The sequence below is a fragment of the Hyperoodon ampullatus genome (genome assembly GCF_949752795.1).
Source record: "Hyperoodon ampullatus genome assembly, chromosome: 10".
NCBI lineage: Eukaryota > Metazoa > Chordata > Mammalia > Artiodactyla > Ziphiidae > Hyperoodon > Hyperoodon ampullatus.
The window spans coordinates 57,159,358-57,175,554 of record NC_136923.1 but is presented as its reverse complement, the minus strand read 5'-3'; the positions used below and the strand labels follow the sequence as shown (position 1 = coordinate 57,175,554).

At 37.0% G+C, this 16,197-nt stretch overlaps 1 protein-coding gene across 1 annotated transcript in view; it reads left to right on the top strand.

Annotated features, from left to right (window-relative positions):
- Nucleotides 1-16,197, top strand: part of CMC1 (C-X9-C motif containing 1) — a 71,940-nt gene that overhangs the window by 12,382 nt on the left and 43,361 nt on the right. The window contains exon 2 of the mRNA XM_079712242.1: nt 9,772-9,861. Within this exon, the coding sequence (XP_079568368.1) occupies nt 9,772-9,861 (90 nt within the window). The remainder of the gene's footprint in view (nt 1-9,771; nt 9,862-16,197) is intronic.

Below are 16,197 nucleotides of genomic sequence, written 5' to 3'. Positions count from 1 at the left end.
CAGGCACTTCAAATTCAGCTTGTCTACCCTGAATCACCCTCCCACCTGGGGTTTCTTTTGTCTCCCTGTCTCAATGAGTGGTCACATCATTTCATTTGGAGCCAGAAAACTGGGAAGCTCGCCTTGACTCATCCTGGTTCCTTAGTCCCCTCAGGCCCCACCACTCCTCCAGAGCCTCCCTCTCAATCTGTCCTTTTCTCTCCACCCATACTTGCAGTTCCTTCTGTATGCTAGTGTTCTTTTTCTCATCTTATAGCAGCTCTGGCAAAGCTAAGGAAAAAGAGAAGGCATAAATCAGTAGTGTAGGCCAGAGTTCAGCAATCTATACCCTGGGCAGAATCTGGTAAGGCCTGTAGGCTGTGAATGGTTAGTAACATTTTCAAAGGGGTGTTAAAAATAAATAAATAAAAGGAGTATACATGACTGAGATGGTTTGTAGCCTACAAAGCTTGAAGTATTTACACTCTGGTCCTTAACCGAAAAAGTTTGTTGACCCCCTGGCATAGGTAGTGAAAATTGGGATACAGTTATAGGTGTAGTAAAGAGGAAAAAGTCATGTGAACGTCTTCATATCATTATTTTGAAATTTTAGATGAAATGGATAGTTTCCTTGAGAAATACAAACTTACTGAAAACTGCAACTGACTCAAGAATAAATAGAAAGCCCTTAGAAAGTTGGATCAGTAGTTAAAACTCTCTTTGTGTCTATCTCCCACACACATACATACTCCCAAACCCTGATTAAACCAGGTACACGCACACATATACATGGCAGGATATTGGCTTATGTGATTGACTGTTGGGCAGGTCTGAAATGTGTAGGGCAGGGTGTCAGGAAGGGCAGCTCTGGAACTCTTGGTCATGAGACAAAGCTGTGGTCTGCAGGTGGAATTCTTTAGGAAAATCTCAGGTGCGCTCTGAAGGCTTTTCAACTGATTGAATCAGGCCCACTCAGATTTTCTAGGATGGTCTTCCTAAAGTCAACTGATTAAAGATGTTAATCACATCTGCAAAAATACCTTCCCAGCAACAGCTGGATTAGTGTTTGTGTGAATACCTGGGGATTAGCACCTCACCAAATTGACCCATAAAGCTGACCATCACAGGTGGTTTCTACCAAACTTTCAAAGGACTGGTAATAATCTTGATTTTTATACAAAGGGGTCCAGAGAATACAAAAAGAAGTCCCTAATGTATTGTTTAAACAATGTGACTTTGATACCAAAACAACACAAAGATAGGAGAGTAAAGTCACAGGCAGATCTCTCAACATGAGGATAACTTCAAAAATTCTAAGCAAAATTTGAGCACTCAAGACAGGTGCTGCTGGTTACTACTCACTGTTCTTCTAAAAGACATAGACAGAACTGAAAAAAAAAAAGGTACAGAGCTTTCCTGATGATTGTCTATATAGAAATTGGAGGACTTCCCTGGTGGCGCAGTGGTTAAGAATCCGCCTGCCAATGCAGGGGAAACGGGTTTGAGCCCTGGTCCGGGAAGATCCCACATGCTGCAGAGCAACTAAGCCCATGCACCACAACTGCTGAGCCTGTGTGCCACAACTACTGACGCCCGTGTGCCTAGAGACCATGCACCACAACGAAGAGTAGCCCCTGCTTGCCACAACTAGATAAAGCCTGTGTGCAGCGATGAAGACCCAACACAGCCAAAAATTAATAAATAAATAAATTTATATTAAAAAAAGAAATTAGAAGAGAATCTATTGGCAGAGTATTAGAATTAATGAGAATTAAGTAAGGTTGTATTGGTTACAAGGACAATATAAAATATTTAGTTGGACCTACATACCAGCAATTAATAATTACAGGGCTTCCCTGGTGGCGCAGTGGTTGAGAGTCCGCCTGCTGATGCAGGGGACACGGGTTCGTGCCCCGGTACGGGAAGATCCCACATGTCGTGGAGCGGCTAGGCCCGTGAGCCATGGCCGCTGAGCCTGCGCGTCCGGAGCCTGTGCTCCGCAACGGGAGAGGCCACAACAGTGAGAGGCCCGCGTACCGCAAAAAAAAAAAAATTAATAATTACATATTATTTATGAAAAGATACCTTTCCTGATAGAAATAAATCTAATAAAAGATGAATAGTATCTTGAAGGAGAAGGTTATAAAACTTCTTGTCTACTTAATTATTTAATTTCTGATAGTTAACGTGTTAAAATCACCCACTGTGAGTATAGATTTGTATCATATTTTAAAGTTAGCATTATCAATTGAAGTAAAATATATAATACAGTGAAATTTACAGATTGTGAGTTTTTTTTAATTTATTTATTTATGGCTGCTTTGGGTCTTCATTGCCGCATGAGGGCTTTCTCTAATTGCGGTGAGTGGAGCTACTCTTCATTGCGGTGAGCAGGCTTCTCGCTGCGGTGGAGCACGGGCTCTAGGCGTGTGGGCTTCAGTAGTTGCGCATGTGGGCTTAGTTGCTGCGCGGCATGTGGGATCTTCCCGGACCAGGGCTTGAACCCGAGTCCCCTGCGTTAGCAGGCAGATTCTTAACCACTGCGCCAGCAGGGAAGCCCAGATGGTGAGTTTTGATAAATGCATACACCCCAAACAGGACATCCCTCAGAGAATATCCGTCTCAATGCCCATGGATAACTAGTGTTCTGATTTTTATCATTGTAGATTAGTTTTGCATGTTCTTGAATCCTATGGTATGTACTCTTGTGTCTGGCTTCTTTTTCTCAACATAATTTTTGAGATTCACCCAAGTTGAGTAAACCAGTAGTTCATCCTTTTGTAGTGCTAAATAGTATTCAGTGGACATTTAGGTTGTTTCCAGTTTGGGGCTGTCATGAATAATGCTTCTATAAACTGACTTGTACACGTTGTTTTCTGGACATATATTTTCATTTATCTTGGGTAAATGAATACCTAGGGAGTGGAAAATAGGCTGGGTGTATATTTAACTTTATAACTTAACAAGCAGGTTTCCAAAGAAGTTTATCATCTCACACTCCCGCCTGCATGTATGAAAGTTCCAGTTGCTCCATGTTTCTTCCTTACATTTGGTGTCATTAGTGTTTTTCATTTTAGTCATTCTGGTGAGTGTGAAATGACATCATAGGTTTCATTTGCATTTTCTTAATGACTAATGATTTTGAGCACCTTTTCATGTATATATTTACAGTTTTGTGTATCTTCTTTTTGAAATGTCCACTGTAGCCTTTTGCCTCTTTTTTATTGGGTTGTTTGTATTTTTGTTATTGATAATTAGGAGTTTTTAAATATATTCTAGGGCTTCCCTGGTGGTGCAGTGGTTGAGAGTCCGCCTGCCGATGCAGGGGACACACGTTCGTGCCCCGGTCCGGGAGGATCCCACATGCCGCGGAGCGGCTGGGCCCGTGAGCCGTGGCCGCTGGGCCTGCGCGTCCGGAGCCTGTGCTCTGCAACGGGGGAGGCCACAACAGTGAGAGGCCCGCGTATCGCGGAAAATAAATAAATAAATAAATAAATAAATAAATAAATATATTCTAGAGTCAAGTCCTTTGTCAGATACATATATTTTGCCCGTTTCTAATTGGATTGTTTTCTTATGGTCGAGGGTAAGCAAGTCTAAATATTCTGCAAATACATAAAGATCTTCTCCTATGATTTCTTCTAGAAGCTTTTTTCCTTAACTTTTTATTTTGAAATAATTACAGACTCACAGAAGTTATAAAAAATACTAATGTGTAGAGTCTCTTGTGCCCTTCACCTTGCTTCCTCCAACAGTGAAATCTTATGTAACTGTAGTACAAATATCAAAAGCAGGAAGCTTGATGTTGGTACAATACTGTTAACTAGACAGTAGACCTTTTCGGTTTTCACCAGTTTTTATATACATGCATATGTTTGTGTGTATGGTTCTATGCAGTTTTATTCCATGTTCCTGTTCTTTTTTTTTTTTTTTTGCGGTATGCAGGCCTCTCACTGTTGTGGCCTCTCCCGTTGCGGAGCGCAGGCTCCAGACACGCAGGCTCAGCGGCCATGGCTCACGGGCCCAGCCGCTCCGCAGCATGTGGGATCTTCCCGGACCGGGGCACGAACCCGTGTCCCCTGCATCGGCAGGTGGACTCTCAACCACTGCGCCACCAGGGAAGCCCCATGTTCCTGTTCTTAAAGGGAAAGCATTCAGTCTTTTACCATTAAGTATGATGTTAGCTATAAATTATTTGCAGATTCTTTGTTAGATTGAAGAAGTTCCTTTCTAGTCCTAGTTTACTGAGTTTTGTTTGTTCATTTTTAATGAATAGTGTTGAATTTTATGTTTTTTCTGTGTCAATTGATGTGATCTTACGGCTTTCCTTTTTTACACTGTTAATATGATAGATCATATTGATTGTTTTTCAAATAGTGAACCAACCTTGCATCCTTGGAATAAAGCTCACTTGGTGTGGTGTATTTTTCTTTTTATATATTGCCAGATTTGATTTGCTAATATTTTGTTGAGGATTTTTGCATCTGTATTCATGAAGGATATTAGGTTTTTTTTTTTTAATATTGCTTTGCTTTTGGTATCTGAGTAATGCTGTCCTAATAAAATGTGGTGGATTCAACCAACTGCCATTGTGTAATACTGTAGTACCCATGTATTGGAAAAAGTCTGTGTATAAGTGGACCCTCACAGTTCAAACCCGTGTTGTTCAAGGGTCAACTGTATTGGTTTGAGACTTTAAATAATGAACATTTATTGCTATAAATTTCCCTATAAGCACTGCTTCAGCTTTGTCTTCCAAATTTTGATATGTTATGCTTTCATTTTTATTCAGGTCAGTGTATTCTTTTACTTCCTCTTTCAACTTATGAATTATTTAGAAGTATGTCATTTAATTTCCAGGTGTCAGGAGGTTTTCCTGCTATCTTTCTGTTACTACTGTCTTGTTAACTCCATTCCATTTGATTTGTAGGGTTTCTGAATTTATTTCTTAGTTTTTTTAAGTGGTTGTTCTAAAGATTACATTATGCATACATAGTTTATCACAGTCTACTAGCATCAACATTTTATCTTTCAAATAGAATGTAGATATCTTACTACCACCAAAGTTGCTTTATCCTCTTTCCTTTATCATGAAGTCATCTTTAATATTATTTCTATATACATTGAGAATGCTATAATTTTTGCTTGTCAAAAATAATTTTTAAAATTCAAGAAAAGAATAGTTTATTACATTTATTCTTTGTGTTGCCCTTTCTTCATTCCTGTTTTTCTGAGTTTCCTTTTGTTAATATTTCCTTCCTGTCTGAATAACTTCCTCTAGCCATTCTTTTACAACAGGTCTGCTGGCAAGAAATTACCTTAGCTTCCTTTCCTCTGAGTTATCTTTATTTTATCTTCAATCCTGAAAAACATTTTTTCTGGTTATAGAATTTTTGATTGGCAGGTCTTTTCTTTTAGTACTTGAAAATACTGTGACAATCCCTTCTGGCCTCTGGTTTCTGAAGAGAAAGGCTTTGACTTTTGAATTTTTGTTCTGCTATATTTCTCTCTGATGCCTTGAAGATTTTTTTTTGAATTTTTGAATTTTATTTTTTTATACAGCAGTTTCTTATTAGTCATCAGTTTTATACACATCAGTGTATACATGTCAGTCCCAATTGCCCAATTCAGCACACCACCATCCCCTCCCCACCATGGCTTTCCTCCCTAGGTGTCCATACCTTTGTTCTCTACATCTGTGTCTCAGCTTCTGTCCTGCACCTTGAAGATGTTTCTTTCTCATTTTCTGAAGTATGATTATGATTTGTCTGGGTGTGTATTTCTTTAGGTTTTTAACTGTTTTCTTGAATGGATTGGCTTTTGTCTTTTGACTAGTTTGTAAAGGTGTCAGTCATTTCTTCAAATATTTTTTCAACCGTGCATTCTTTTTACCTCTTTTTCTGAGACTGTGGTAAAATCAGTGTTAGATCTTTTCTTCTTGTCTTGCAGGTTCCTGAGCCCCACTTCATTTTTTAAAAAGCCATTTTCTATTTTATAGATTGGAAGATTATTATTGAATTATTTTCTAGTCCTCTGACTTTTTATTATGTCATTTCCATTTGATTTTTGTATATTAATCTTGTATTGGGAAGCCTTGCTAAACTCATGTACTAGTTCTAGTAACTTTTTGTAGATTCTATTGGATTTTCTATATAGATGATTATATGATCTTTGAGTAACTATGGTTTTATTTTTTCCTTTTCAATCTGGAAGCCTTTTATTTTTCTTGCCTTATTGCACTGGCTAGAACATCCAGTATAATGCTGAATAGAAATGGTAAGAGCAGACTTCTTTATCTTTTGTTCCCTGTTTTAGGAGGAAAACATTCAGTGTTTCACCATTAAACATGATATCAGCAGTGGGTTTTTCTTTAGATGCCGTTTATCCTGTTGAGGAAGTTTCCTTCTGTTCCTACTGTACTGAGGGTTTTAATTACGAATGGATATTAGGTTTTTGTCAAATGTATTTTCTGTGGCTTGTTGTCATAACCATGTGTCTTTCCTTCTTTAGTTTTTTAATATGATGAATTACATTTCTTGACTTTTGAATATTAAATGAAGCTTGCAATCCTGGGATAGACACCACCTAGTCATGAAGTATTATCCTTTTTTGTATTGCTGAATTCAATTTGCTCATCTTTTGTAAAGAGTTTTACATCTGTATTCATGATGGGATATTGGACTGTAGTTTTCTTTTCTTGTAATGTCTTTATCTGGTTTTGGTATCAGGGTAATGCTGGCTTCAGAGCAGTTTTCTGAAAGAGTTCATATGAAATTGATATTATTTCTTTCTTAAATGTTTGGACACATTCGCCAGTGAGGCTCTCTGGATCTCGAATTTTTTTGTGAGAAAGCTTTTAACTACAGATTCAATTTTCTTAGTAGATATAGGGCTCTACTGGTTATATGTCCTTTTGAGTTAGGTTTGGTTATTTGTGTTTTTCAAGGAATTTGTCCACTTCATCTTCATTGTCAAATTTATTGACTTACATTTAAAGATCACTTAAATACATTATTATTATATAAAAATGTGTATCATTTCTGATCTTTGTGACCTCCTGTTTTTACTGGCAAAGTGGTTTATCAGTTTTAATAATGTTTTCAAAGAACCAGTTGTGGTTTCATTGCTTTTCTCTATCATTTTGCTTGTTTGTTTTGGTTTCTATTTCATTGATTTATGCTTAGGTCTTCATTATTTCTTTTCTTTGCTTTGTGTTTCTTTATTCTTTTTCTAATTTCTCAAGGTGGAAGATTAAGTCATTGATTTAAGACCATCGTTTTTTTCCAATGTAAACTTATAGTGCTATAAATTTTTCTATCAGTACTGTTTTAGCTGCATCACACAAATTTTGATACGTTATATTTTCTTTCATTTCAGAATACTTTCTAATTTCCCTTTTCATTTCTTCCTAGACCCATGGGTTATTTTAAAGTGTGTTATTTAGTGTCCAAATGTTTGAAGATTATCAAGAGATCCTTTTGTTACTGATTTCTACTTTAAATACACTGGTGTGAGGGAACATACTTTGTATAATTTGAATTCTTTTACACTTATTAAGATTTGTTTCATAGCCCAGACTATAGTTTATCTTGGTAAATATTCAGCTGTTATTGAGTGGAGTATTCTATAAACATTAGGTCAAGTTAGTTGATGATGTTGTTCAAGTACTCTACGGTTTTAACATGTAAATTTAAATGTATGTTTTCTAATATGTCTTATATATTTATCATGGATTAATTTTATTTGATCAGAATATATTCTCTATTACTTCTTGTGGCAGATTTTATTTTACAAAGAAGGTTACAACAGTATCTTCCCTCCCTCAGGCTCTGTGTGATGTGGCCCTCTCCCTCCACTGGAGTGTAGGCTGAGCCCAGTGACTTGAAATCAACATAAGGTAGCAGGAACAAGGCTGCATGGCTTCCACAACAGGCTCAGAAAAGGCCACCTACCCGCTGAACCCTGTGTAGGTGATTTGGCCTTTCCAGTCCGCATATCAGATAAATATGTGAAGAAAGAAGTCTTCTTGACAGTAAATCCTCCAGCCCCAGCTCTTGCAGCTATTGAAGTCAGAGCCTGTGGCTGGAGTCTTCCCAGATGAGCCCCAGACACAGAAGCAGAGAAGAGTCACTTCTGCTCTACCTGCCTGAACTCCTGCCCATGGGCTCCCTGTGCATACAGAAGGGTTCTTGTTTTCCATCACCACATTGGATTAGTGGCTTGGTTTGTCACACTGTGATAAAGATCACTTCTTTTTCAGTGGGGTTGAAAGAGATAAACTTTTCCGTTCCTACATATCTGAAAATATCTTTAATTTCACTCTTAATTGGCTCTGGAATTCTTGGATATAAAGTAATTCTTTCTCAGAACTTTGATGTTATTTCATCATTATCTTCTTGCATCCACATCTTGCCCGTGAAACATGATGTAAATCTGGTCCTTGTTCCTCTGTGTGGTGATTTTTTTTTTTTCCCTTTTGAAGCTTTTAGGTTTTTTGAGCTTCAGATATTTCATCAAAGTGCATTTAGGTGACCTATGATTTGTTTCTTTCTGAGGACTCATGTCTTTTATTTGCTTCAGTATATTATATTTATTTGAAAATCTTATTTTCTTTACTCTTTTCACCCTCTTAGGAGTTGTTTACTTCTTGCTTAATTACAGTTGGGTTCTCCTTTTCACTGTGTTGTCCTTCAACAAATTTAGGTGATTCTTGGCTGTTTGGTTGTTGCTGATTTTGTTTGCTTTTTGAGATGCCCTCTTACCCTCTCTACAAATACTGTATCACTTCATAGCTGCATCCAGAGGATGTTGGGAACCAGAAAAAGTTTAGGGGTTCCTGGTCTTAAGTGTCACTAGGTAGATACTGAGAGACTTTCTGATGTTTTGGAGATAAGTGTCTGTATTTACTTATTTTACCTGTGGTCTGAAGGCAGCAGAAGAGTGACCTCCTTTGGCTCCTGCTGCGGTGTTTCGACCACTAATGCTTTGGTTTCCTCTAGGGATGTCTCCTTCTCCCCGTTTCTGCTGCTTCAGAGTGTGGAACATGCGTCCTACTTTTGGTATCAGTTTTTTCCTGGGAAAAAACTCTGGGGATAAGATTGCCTCCTTTAATCTGATCTCATCTGCCTTTTGCCTTTCAGAATTCCTGATCATTTGGAGGATACTTACCCCTTTGGATTTCAGGGTTCTCTAGGAATTTGAGGAGCAGGTGGGAGTTTGGAGCAGGTGCTCCGGCTGCTGTTTTAGTCTAACTGAGGTAGTTCTATTTAAAGTGCACAGAAACCTCCTGTAGTTTGTTTTTCTATGCACACGAGTTCCACTTTTTCTTCTTCTGCCAGCTCTTAAGCTACTCTTGTTACTGGGTAGAGAAACTACTCACATGTCTCTTAATCTTGGATCTCTTCATCTATCCTTGGATCTCAGTACTGTATTGCTAAAAATCCTCTTTTTGTGGATTATATGAATTAAAAAATTATAACACTTTATGACTTTAATTTTGCCAAGACTACATGGAATGTGTTATCAAATAAAAGTGTTGCAATGTAGTTTGCAGAGTGTTTTAGAAGGATGTTGCCTACACTCTCACATTTTTTTCTTTTGTATATAAAACAATATTTAGAATGATTTTCAGCGACTAAAGAATCACAATTTCATGAGGTCATAGAAGAGTCACTTTTTAATATATTTGCATAGGCTTTTATTTTAAGTAGACCAGAGTGCTTATTTTTCCCCTAAACTGGTGATTTACCTGAGACTTTACTATATTAAAGGAAGATCTTTTTTTTTTTTCAGAGCAGCATCTCAGACATGTCGAAAAAGATGTTTTGATCCCGAAAATAATGAGAGAAAAGGCCCGAGAGAGATGTTTTGAACAAGTTCAAGGTAAGATTCAAATATTCATATGAAGATCAAATACGTTTTTTATAACATGATCTGAATTTAATCCTTAGCCTTGGAATCAAGTAGTCAGTGAATTAATATGTATGAATTGCTTCTTACCCTTTCACTCAGATACCAGTATTTCAGCTTTCAGAACTTCCAGGCAGTGTTCAATTCATTTACAATTTAAAAATATTCTCCCAGATTCCTAGTAAAAAGCATTTTTTCCCAGATGTACAGTTATATATAGAGAAAAACTTGTATTCATATTTTGGAGAAACAAGTTATTCTGGTGATTCTGATAGGGAAAGAAGAAGCATCAAATGTAATGTGTGCCTGTTTTTCCTCTATCAACATATTCATATAGGAATATAGTCTAAGATGATTTTCTTTGGTGTTGTTGTCTATTACTGAATTGTTAATGGAATCCCAGTAGTACTTACAAGTCTTTTTAAAAATTTCTCTATATTCTACATTTCTGAGCAGAAGATATTTATGTAAATGCATGCACTAGACACCCACATATGCATGTATTCTTTGAAAAATGTTTTTTAATATAAAATATGTCTGTATTTTATAAATCTAGAGATATGTTGATTAATATGTAATATTATAGTGAAAAATATAAACAAAGGCATAGAAGATGAAAAATGAGGCCATAAATGATGGGTAATTAGAAAAGCAGATAGCAGTATTATAGTAGAAATGTCTTTTAATAAAAATATTCCTCTTAGAATGTCCACGGCAAAGAAACAGTGGTAAAATTGTGCTGACATGGACTGTTTTCCTGGCAGCCCTGTAGCCTTCGTTGAGGGACTACAGTAATGCTTAGTGGGGCTGATGGGCTGCAGTGCCCTGCAAGTTTCTCTGCAGGAAGCCAGGCTGTGTCAGCTGTAGTTTGGGGACTATGTCAATAACATTTAGGTGCTAGGCACATTTCTGTCCCTTAGATCCTATCTCCTTAGAGAATGACCTCTGGGACTGATGGGCAAAGGCAATAAAAGAATAGTTCCTCAGAACTGACATTGTGTGATGGTCATTTCTTAAATGATTTATTATGAGCTATTCCCATTTTAGATCCACCTATAAATTAGGTTTGAATTAAATCCATCTGTAAATTATTAACAAGTTATCAGTAATTTATTAGTATCATTTGATGGTCTTGCTTTCATTATGAATTAGTTGTATAATCAGAGCACCTTCCTTTCCCCCACCCCCAGATGTCAGAAGTTACTCCATTGGCACCTGCGGGTAGGGTTCACTGCACACCTGGCGTCAGCGGGTGTCATGCTGATGGTCTCAAGAGGTAACCCTCCACCTGCCTCATAGGACTTTAAAAAAATATCCTGATTCAGGTGAGGGAGGATAAAACTTAAAAATGGATAATAAAATTATAGGGTTTTGTAACACGTTATTCTGATATCTAGAATGAAAGAAAGCTAGATAACTCAATTATAGACTTCTTACATGATTCAGATGAAAATGTGAAATGGTCGAGTTTGGGTTTCAGAACTACCTTTGCTTTGCTCTTAGACAATGAAACTTTGTTTTTGGTCTTTGAAATGAAAGAAATAGAGTATAACTTTAAAATATTTGTGTTACACACCTATTACTTTGTAATGGTACAGAAAAGAAAATGTTTAGTTTTTGCTTCTTTATCAAAACTTAAGTTACTTAGGATGTTGACTTTTTTTTAATACCATACTTAAAATCTTCTGAAGACTGAAAGCATCTTAAAATTTGAGATCCATTTGAGTTATTTCAATGCATTTGTCCCTACTAGAACACGTTATAACAAATGATCTTTGAGTATTTGAATTTTTATAGATAATCATATATTGATTTTTTGTCAGGCCATATGGTCCAAAACAGTGTTTTAGAATCTAAAATCGATTATTTTATAAAAGTATTATCTTCCCATTTAACCATGTGAACTAGGAGAGAACATAAACTGGCATTGCTCAAGTGGGAGCAGAACAGCTACATTTAAACTGAACAATAAGACGGAATTTAGAATCAGAACACTTCCATTGTGGTTTATTTATTATTTATAGCCTTTGTTTTATTAAATAATTACAGGATTTTACATAAAAGCATTATGCATCCTAATTGTGCAGTTCTTGAGTAAAGATATAGGAATTCTAATAAGTGATCTGATTTTCTGCTAAATGCCTGAAACATGATTATGTAGGAAAGCTTTTCTGTTTTTGTTTTTTTTTTTCCCATGTCATTTCAACCTGGCTGATCATAAGAATTGGGTCAGGCTGCCAGCAACTTAGGTTTGTGAAGGGAATGGAACAGCTTTTCCAGTGACAAAGAGAAATGAAATCACTTTCAATGAAAAAAAAGATGCCTCATTATAATCACCAACAGCAGTTATTGACAGCTACACTTCCTATTAACAAGGAGCATTTAACTAAGAGTTTGGCTGTTGGATCTTTGGACTTGATCTAATTTGCTAGCATTAATTAGTTTCTTTTGAGCACAGACACTTGGTGCTCACAGCTATAGATTTGGAGGGCTAATTAGGATAGAAAATTGAACAGAATGGGGTAAGGCATTAACCTTCAACCATTACCAGCTGGGACACTGATAAAGACCACAGCATCCAAATGCTCCCTATTGATGTGAAGAGTACCCTAATGAATATCAATTTCAGCCAGGTTGCTATATTCTTACTAGTTCTCTCTTCATTATAAGTTTTAACCAGCTTCTCTGATCCCTTCATTATCTATATGTACACTATTGGGTTTTACTCTACACTGATTTAGTCTCATTGCACATTTCACCTTCTGTTTAAACACACTTAAAATTTGTCTTAAGTAGTGGATAATGTTTAGAATGTTTCATTGTTATAGCCCCTGATACTTCTAAAATTTAACTTTTATCTATAATTACATGATTCTAATTCTACAGTTAATTTTTATGAAGTCATGGTAACTTTGCCATTTCCATCTAATGAAAATTATAACCTGAAACAAGAAAATCTCAGCTTTTGGGTGACAGTTAAGCAGTGTTTGTATTAAACTGGTGTCAACTTATCTTTGTCTTTATAAAATAGATTTTTTTGTTTCCTTTTGAAGAGAAAAATAATGCTCATCACTTTTTCCTTTGTAACTTAGTTTTGATTTGATGAGTAAAGATGGCTTGACTTGGGGATTAGATACAGAATTGAGAATCTGGATCTCACTACTACATAAACTTTCACAAGATTATAAACTCTGTTGGTAAAGCATACATCAAAGGAAAGGCAATTGAACAATGGATTTAAATAGAAAACTTCATAATGTTCTTCTTTTGCCAGTGGTATTAGTGGCAGTGAGTAGAGCCACTAAAATAAATGACCGAAGCAACACAATGAATGCTGAATACACTGGGAATGGAACGGAAGAAAAATTCTAGAATGACCAGTCTCTGCCTTACTCCCCTCAGTCTCCCCACCTCCCAAAAGCCAAAACAGAAGTCCCCTTCCATCAAGTGTGATGGTGGAATCATTGCTTTTTCTTGAATCAGGGACTTACCAATGTGTGGTGTTTTAGGAGGATGGTTTGATGACCTCTGGAGGCTACTTCCCACTCTGACTTTTCCCATGCGTTTGACTCTTCACTAATTTAATGATTTATATTTTCTATGTTAGTAATATTTTTTAAAATATTGCTGGTCATACATAATGATAAAGTATGCATTCTAGTGCTATAAAGTTTTTTTTTCTGGAAATAGAGGCTTTATAAGAAAAAGAGTCACTGAATTGCTGTGTTTTATAAAAATTCATTGTATTTCTTTGCTTTTTTGAAATGCATAATTGGCATTTGATATAACATCTCTATGCTGAGTAAAGAAGTTTGCCTTAAAAGTAGTAAGAACCTTTTTTTCTTTTTGTTATGACAGATCAAGACGAGAAAAGTACTTTGACATCAGGGGTGGCCTGAAACTTTCTTTAACCTGGATATATTCTCCAACTCACTCCTTTCATCCCTTGGGCCTTCTTTTATCATATTTCAATGTTTCTTTTGTATCACTGTTTTCTGTGACAGTCTTTTTGATCTGCTGGCCAATAGGTAGGATTGGTTCTAAAGGAATTGTATAAAGTATAAGGAAGCATGGATTGTTTATTTGACACATCACAGAACTGTCGTTAAATAACACAGAAGCTTGATAAAATGCCTGCCGTCTTTATCAGTCACTCACAACTGAAATATGTTATATTTTGCTAAATTCCAAAGATGGATGAATTAACAAAAAAAGAAATACAAATTAAGAATGCTTAGGATATTCTTTTTTTTTTTTTTTTTTTGCAGTACGTGGGCCTCTCACTGTTGTGGCCTCTCCTGTTGCGGAGCACAGGCTCAGCGGGCATGGCTCACAGGCCCAGCCACTCCGCGGCATGTGGGATCTTCCCAGACCGGGGCAGGAACCCATGTCCCCTGCATCGGCAGGTGGACTCTCAACCACTGCGCCACCAGGGAAGCCCCAGGATTTTCTTTAGGATATTTGCAGGCAGAGAACTATCAAGACATCATTAAAACAAATTAGAGGGCTGCAGACTATAAATGGTCAAAGTAATCAATCTTCTATCCAACTCTGTTACTTGAACCTGCCCAAAACTTTTCATTTGTTGTTTGAATTGTATGTGTATTATCACATGTATTTTTGCCATTTAACTGCTTCACCAATGTTAAGTCACATTGAAGTAGAGATTCAACACATCTTTAGACTGGTTTGGATATGTTAGGAGGATAATATATAAAATCATAAAATATGAGCATCTTTTATGTATAAGAGTATGTTATATATTCTAAGAAATATAAAGAGATTTAAGGCACAAGTCCTCTTCTTTGGACCTACACTGGACTGTGTCAGGGTCCTCAAGACCACTCCTGAGTTTGGTGATTTCCTACAAAGACTCATAGTACTAAGCATATAGTCATACTGATGGCTAAGATTTATTAGAGCAAAACCAGCAAAGGGAAGAGGCACATGGGACGAAGTCCAGAGGAAACCAGGTGCAAGCTTCCTAGAGTTCTCTCCTGGTAGAGTCAGTCAGCGTGAGCTTAATTCCACCATGGTTGAATTGTGACAACGTGTGAAATGTCTCCGGGGGAACTCGTTAGAGACTCGGTCCTCAGACTTAACTGGGAGTCGGTCACGTGGCAGCCTCTGCATAGTATGTACCAAAATTCCAGACTCCCAGAAGGAAAGCAGGTGTTGAACACAAACCACGTGGTTTACCCAGTTTAGGCACAGTGAGTAGCTCTCATCAATTAGGGAATGGTGGGAATGCTCCCCAAATCCAGGTTCTGACACCAGCTAAGGTCCAGCCTTGTAAGCAGGCCTTTCGAAGGAGAGTGGTGTCAGGCCTGCTATGGTAACTCTTTTTTGCACATGGACACAGTAAAAGTTATTATGTATTTAATAACTTTATAATACTTAATTAAATAATTATGTGTTCAGTCAAAGTTATTATGTATGTCTGTTGGGCCTGATGTCATGCCAGTGGCATCATGAATAATAGACCTCTGTCAGTCACAAGTAGAGCTGAATGATTTTTAAAACAACTGAGCAAAGTATATGATATGGTCATTGCTCATTGGCTTAGTGGTTCTCAGTTACATTTATTAATTCACACTTCTGTTGTAGGACTAAATGATTGTCTTGACTTATTGGTCTTGTTTCTGAATAATGCCAATTTTGTAATAAAATTATCTGTAATTGGACATTAGTACTCCTCTTGAGTAAAATGGCTAGTTCTTCTTTCACAAAGAAAGGTGCAGTATGTTTTAGTTTTAGAAGTTAAGTTAAATTTTTTTTTGAATTTTATTTTATTTATTTATTTTATACAGCAGGTTCTTATTAGTTATCCATTTTATACATATTAGTGTATATATGTCAATCCCAATTTCCCAGTTCATCACCTAGCCCCCCACTTTCATCTAAATTTTTAATTGACTAAATTAGCAGGGAATATTGTCAGAGCAGATGAATCTAGTGTTTTTAACAACTGATTTATGCAACTCATCTCTGAAGGTATAAGAGTGAAAAGTCTACATTTGAACACAAAACCAAAAAATTACATGGCTTGAAACTTAGAAATATTGTTAAAATGAGTAAATATTATTTTTTTTTTTTTTTTTTTTTTTTTTTTTTTTTTTGCGGTACGCGGGCCTCTCACTGTTGTGGCCTCTCCCATTGCGGAGCACAGGCTCCGGACGCGCAGGCCCAGCGGCCATGGCCCACGGGCCCAGCCGCTCCGCGGCACGTGGGATCCTCCCAGACCGGGGTACGAACCCGCGTCCCCTGCATTGGCAGGCGGACTCCCAACCACTGCGCCACCAGGGAAGC